The sequence below is a fragment of the Hippocampus comes genome, unplaced genomic scaffold (assembly GCF_001891065.2).
Source record: "Hippocampus comes isolate QL1 unplaced genomic scaffold, H_comes_QL1_v1.1 scaffold270, whole genome shotgun sequence".
NCBI lineage: Eukaryota > Metazoa > Chordata > Actinopteri > Syngnathiformes > Syngnathidae > Hippocampus > Hippocampus comes.
This window is the reverse complement of record NW_017805631.1, coordinates 560,074-566,428: the sequence shown is the minus strand read 5'-3', so window position 1 is coordinate 566,428 and position 6,355 is coordinate 560,074. Positions and strand designations below refer to the sequence as shown.

General features: G+C 43.1%; 1 protein-coding gene across 1 annotated transcript; it reads left to right on the top strand.

Moving 5' to 3' along the window:
- The first annotated feature begins 978 nt into the window (after positions 1-978).
- Positions 979-5,251, top strand: igbp1 (immunoglobulin (CD79A) binding protein 1). The gene is made up of 3 exons (XM_019881652.1): positions 979-1,494; positions 1,653-1,982; positions 3,969-5,251. The coding sequence occupies exons 1-3, from the start codon at positions 1,018-1,020 to the stop codon at positions 4,239-4,241; spliced, it is 1,080 nt and encodes a 359-aa protein (XP_019737211.1). The 5' UTR covers positions 979-1,017; the 3' UTR covers positions 4,242-5,251.
- The last annotated feature ends 1,104 nt before the right edge of the window (positions 5,252-6,355 follow it).

Here is a 6,355-nt window from a genome sequence, read left to right as displayed (position 1 = left end):
AGCGAGCCAAATCTCCACCAACACCAAGTCAAGAGAGAGTGAGGTCAAACACATTGAGAGGGCACTGTCAGGGTGTAGCTACCCTAAGTGGGCCTTTGGCAAAGTTGGGAAAATTAAAACTAACAGAGAGGAAACCAACCAACAGAGAGAAAAGAAGAGAAGGGGTGTCTGTGTACCTTATATTGCCGGCCTCTCAGAGAAAATACAAAGAATATTTCTACAACATGATATTCCTGTTTATTTTAAACCGATAAACACATTGAGACAAAAACTAGTACACCCCAAAGACCGGGTTCCTAACACCCAAAAATGCAATCTGATTTATTCCATCCGTTGCCAAGAAAGTGAGTGCAAGGAACATTACATCGGAGAAACCAAACAAACACTCAAGAAAAGACTTTATCAACACAAATGGAAAAACAATGACAACAAAAGTGCAGTATATGCACACTTAAAAGAAACAAACCACACAATTGAAGATGAACAAGTAAAAATCCTAGGAACAGAAAAGAGATGGTTTGAAAGGGGAGTAAAGGAAGCGATTTTTGTTAAACAATTTTCACACTCTCTGAACTGTGAAGGAGGTATCAGATTTAACCTGTCTCCTATTTACAATAACTTGTTGACCACCAAGGGACTAACTGAAAGTAGCTATTCAGCCCTAGCCCAAACAATAGGCCTAATCAAGACCCAACGATAGGGAATTTAGAAATCAATGGGCCTCTTCACCATAGGGGCGTGACAAACATCCCCACCCAATCCTCAAATAGGCCACGCTCAGCTTTTTAGCGCAGAGCAATTTCCCGGAGTCTTCACGGGGACTTCAGAGTTGTCTACCGCTGACGAAGCTTCTGTGAGAGAAGCGAAACGTCCTTTTTTGTTTTTTGTTTTTTACCCACAGGTACAGATGACGACTGACGGAACCCTTTCTACGATGCACCAATAGATGGCAGTAATGTCCACCGAATCCCTGCAATAATTTAAACGAAGAAGAGAGTTTCCGGAAATTGTACCAACATGGCGGAGTGTGAAACAAGTGACAGTGAAAGACCAAACTCGCATTCAGATGCCGAAGCTCCCAAATTATCGGACTTATTCGACCGTGGCTGGAAGATGTTTGACGAGGTAGACAATACAAATGATCCTCTTGCTTCAAACAGTGTTCAGGTCCGAGTTAAACGTGCGATCAGTATGCTAGAAGAAACATCCCGAATGGCTGCTCAGTTGGACTTGTTTAGTCCCAATGAAGAGTTGGAGGAGATTGCCACAGTGGACCTCAAATATCTGCTGTGCCCCGCACTCTTAGGCGCCCTGACCATGAAGGTGACAGGTCGAGACAAACGATTGGAGATTGTCCAAACAGCTCGGGCTTACTTCTTGGATTTCTTGAAGAGATGTCAAGACTATAACATATCCCAGTTTCATCTGCCGCAGTCTACGACTGACAGCACAGTTCCCGACGAAGCAGCAGAGAATGCACCCTCCACCTGCATGGTAAGTGTCAAATTGACCATCAAGGTCATTAAAAATATAGACAAATTTAAAAAAGGTGGGCGGCTTTCATTCATTTTGCTCCCTTCATTGTTCTTAGCTATTCATATATTCATAATTTTATCAACTTTATCTTTACCTGTGCACTGTATTTTTCCCAGGCGATGCCAAGTACATCAAACTTGGTTGCCATGGCGGCACAAAGACAAGCCAAAATTGAGCGATACAGTCAGAAGAAGGAGCTGGAGGCCAGACTGTCAGATGTGCGGAGATCTGTGGAGAGTGGACAGGCTGATGATGAAACCAGCAGAGATTTTTACTTGCTCAATGTCCGGAAATGGGTGATTCTGTGCCTGGATGAAGTCCAGAGCATAGACCAGGAGATGGAAATACTGAAGAGTATGGATCAAATGCAGCTTGGTGCCGCACAGCCTGCTAGACCGAGCAGGCCACCCATGAAACCGTTCATCCTCACCAAGGATGCTATGCAGGTTAGTTGGAGTATGGGAAAGGGCTGAACATTTTATCAAATTCCAATTGACATCGCAATGTAGTAGAAGGCAATTTTAGAATCACAAAGGCTGCAATTTGAACACCCCAAAAAGTCAGCTTCATTTCAGGTTGGTGGGGAGGCTTTATTTTTCAAAATGTTTGCATATATGATGTATTTATTGTTGAATTTTTGCAGTGAATGCTAGTTAAAAGACTGCACGTCAAAGTGTTTAGTCAGTTGGCCCATCTAATTGAAGGAGATAAGTCAAAAGTGTCATATTAATTCCTGGGTCATTTGCCTTTAAGTTAGCATAAGCCAAAGCTATAAAACCAAAACCTTTATGCGTAATAAGTAGACTTTACACCGAGCTGATCGAGTGTAACGAAATCAGTTGATATTTTGCATTTTGCGCAAAATCGCCGATCGAATGTCATATTCATGATTTGTGCGATCTATCACTGATCGGAACAGTGCAATGAGACATGACAGCAAACACGACCTCGTTCACTTCGGGGTTGTTCTGTGCTGCCATAGTGTAGATGAGTGCCTGGAAGCTAATCTGTTTTTAAAATGACCACGTGTCTTGTGAGCAGAAAGCCTTTGGGCTCGGAGGCAGTAGTTCTGTCTCCGCGCCCTTGATCGTCCAGCCAAAATAGTGTTGGTGTTACTTTATTTCTTTATTCATCATTCATTTTGGCTGGTAAAGAAAATTAGAGTGGACGCTCTTACAATCATCTTCCTCCTCCCTCCACTGGCCCAACCCCTCGACTCCCGCCCCCGATCGTGAACCACACACACCTTCGGGGCCTTACACAAAGCTGGATTAAAAAGAAAAAACTCTTCCCAGAATCCATGTAACACAACTGCAGATTAGCTACATTACATTCTTGTAAAGCAGGGGTGCCCAAACTTTTTGACCGAAAATCTATTTTCGATCAATCAACCTTCTGCGATCAACCTGTTACCGCACACTCACGCATGCAGACGCACTTGCACACCCATGATGAGCAAAACAACCATAACGGACCCCAAGATGAACGAAACAGAAAAATAAAGTCGACACAAGAGTTTGTGAGTTTGTGAAAAAGAAAGCACTGCCTACCTTAGTGGGAGACCTGATGCCGAGGCATGCGATGCGCTTTTGCAGCCAGTTAACAATTGTAGCTCACATGTACCGTTTTAGAATGCTTCCCTCAGCCCTCTAGATTCCTATTCTTTGCCAGTGTCCTTGGTGAATTGTACACGGAACAAACTCTGAATAATAATAATAATAATTACAATAATAACAACAACAATAAGATATATCGCCACAGCTCTGATCGCAAGCGGCAATTGCAGACTGCTGAACGCAAACAACTTCCGGTGATGCAGGTCACGCGCCACCGTAGGTCAAAGGTGACCTGCTTTTTTTATTTTATTTTATTTTTTAAATACTTTTTGTGAAAGTGAGACAGGATGCTAAGGATGCAGTGTGCACTAACACAAGAATACAGGTATATCATATTAATAACACATAAACCGAAACACAAATGTTCAGGATTTTTATTCATTTATTTTTTCCCTCTACATCCCTCGCAATCGACTTGGGACCAGTCCGCGAGCTTGCGGTCGATCGCAATCGACGTATTGGGCACCACTGTTGTAAAGCATTCATTCCTCCTGTAATTGTTTTAAATTACACATTACTGAAGTATTATACTATTTAGTGAGAAGCGACTATACTGTTGCATGAATTGGTGGTAGAGTCTTACAAGTTCCGGCTATCTGCGAGGCCATGAAGGTATGATTTGCACCTGCCTTTCAGGCCCAACTATTTCAAGATGTAGAATTGGCAAATGTGTTCCACCTTTCATTACATGATGCCGCAGAACTGTCCACTGTCCACCGACAAAGTTGACCGTCTGTGTTGTGATGTGGGTGATAAAATGATAGGATAACTTGCAGCTGATTTAAGAGCAACGCATCATATTTGTTCTTTCCCCAGGCTCAGGTGTTTGGGGCCGGCTATCCTAGCCTTCCCACCATGACAGTGGATGACTGGTATGATCAGCACAAGAAACATGGAGTCTTGCCTGATCAGGGGGTTCCCAGAAGGGTTGCAGTGGAGGAAGACACCGATGCTAAGGAGCGTGAAGAAGAAGAAAAGGAGAAACAGGCTGAAAACGATGATGAAGACGCTTTGATGAAGGCCAGGAAATGGGATGACTGGAAGGACGATCATCGCAGAGGTTATGGCAACCGCCAAAACATGGGTTAACTGGTCCCAACACCAGTTGCCCAAACATGCCTTGTTCTGTGGACATGCTTCAGAAACTCTTCGAAAAACTGTTGTATTAAAAGAGGTGGCCACGTCAGTACGTCAGACATCATTCTGTCGTTATTTCAGTCCATCCGGAGCAGCGACATCCAAGCAACTTCAAGAATGCACTTACTACATCACATGAACCCGCACGCGAAGAAAAAAAAAACAGGCACATACACACACTCGCACTCAGTGCGACATCATGGGACAATATTATTGCAGTAAGTGGGACTGAAAGGGTATATAACACTGTTTGTTTGTTAGTTTTTTTTTTTAAACTCGAGACTGTGCTTCGCCTGCATGCAAAGTACATTCTCAACGCCGATTGGCTGTCGCCGATGGACTGGGCTGGCCTGGAATAATGATAGAAGGATGACTGACAGATGACGTGCCCACATCTGGCTATTTATAGGTCACCAAAACCTATTGTGTACCTTGTTTTTTGAACTGATTGGTCGATGTGCCGTTGATTTATTCATGTTACAATTTCCATTTTTAGTCCTCTTGAAAGGTCTTATGTTAAATTATTGGTATGCCTTCAACTGTTTCCTTTTTGTCATCACGAAATGGATTCCATTGCAATTGCATGCAATAGTCCTGCCACAAAGATCAAACCCATCAATAAAACAGAGAAACAGTCAGCTGGACATGACACTCTATCATCACATTGAAACATTAGGATTGTGTGGGGGCAAACTCCAGAATACCTCAAATGAGGCACTTTCAATTATGTGAGAAGACAATTTGTCCAAAACATTAAGAAATGCTTTTGTTTTCATTTAACTCAAATCACTCTTAAATTAAATTGTCACACTTTGGAAAAAGCAACGAAATGAGCAGAAATACAGTAAAGTCAATGTATCATGTACTTGAATGGCTCTTGTATGCAACATTGATTTGATAAAAATTGTGACGTGTACAAAAAAATGTGATCTCATTCACAGTAAAGTCATACAAAAGATTAACACGTTTCAGCATGCTATTTAACAATTAAATTTTGCAGTCACAAATGCCCAATATAATGTTTTCAGAAATATTGTCAACACTTGTTAATGGCTAATGAATGACGCAAACAGAGGCAAAGACATCTGGACTATAATTTGAATGTCATTGAATTTCAATGACCAAAGTTTGGCTTTGGTCTCACAAAAATGTAAACAGTTCATAGTGCAGTGAGTGTAAAAACGTGCCTCAAGCCTTTAAAAGAGGAGCAGACACTCAACTTGACAAATATAATCGATAATCATGGTCATGGAGGCCATCAACCATGATGAATGTGCTATGAAGCTGACATCAGAGTACAGCAAGCACGGGGAGTGCTCAGCCATTCCGACATACGAACGGCTCAATTACTTCAGCACTTGCAGTTTTTCAATTGATTCGACAATGGATGTTCTTTGTTTATGGTGTAGAAGTGTTTGTCATACAAATATTTACTCTAATTATATATAACCTGGGTTAAAGTAACGGAATACGGTGCGTTCCGATTTGCGCCAGACATTTGGGTTACGTCAACACCATCGTACACTGATGGTCTCCGTACTTGCATTTCAAGCGGTCAATTTGGGAGTAACCCCTGAGGATGGCAGTATTGTAACATTAGCGGCCGCAATTGCCAGGAAAAGACGTAGAAGTCATCCAATGTTGTTCCCCCCCTGTTAATCCAATACGTTAGTACGTCCGCCATATTGGGGGTGTCAGCGGCCTGAAAAAGTCAATCGACTGAACTGAACAAGACGTCATCTATCCATCCATCCATTTTCCGATGCGCTTCTCCTCACAAGGGTCGCGCGGGGTGTTGGAGCCTATCCCAGCTGTCTTCGGGCAGTAGGCGGGGGACCCTGAACCGTTTGCCAGCCAATCGCAGGGCACAGAGACGAACGACCATCCACGCTCACATCCACACCTAGGGACAATTTATAGTGTTCTGTTAAACTGCCATGCATGTTTTTGGAATGTGGGAGCAAACCGGAGTACCCGGAGAAAACCCACGCAGGCACAAGGAGAACATGCAAACTCCACGCAGGAAGGCCGGAACCGAACCCTGCACCTCCGCACTGTGAGGCCGA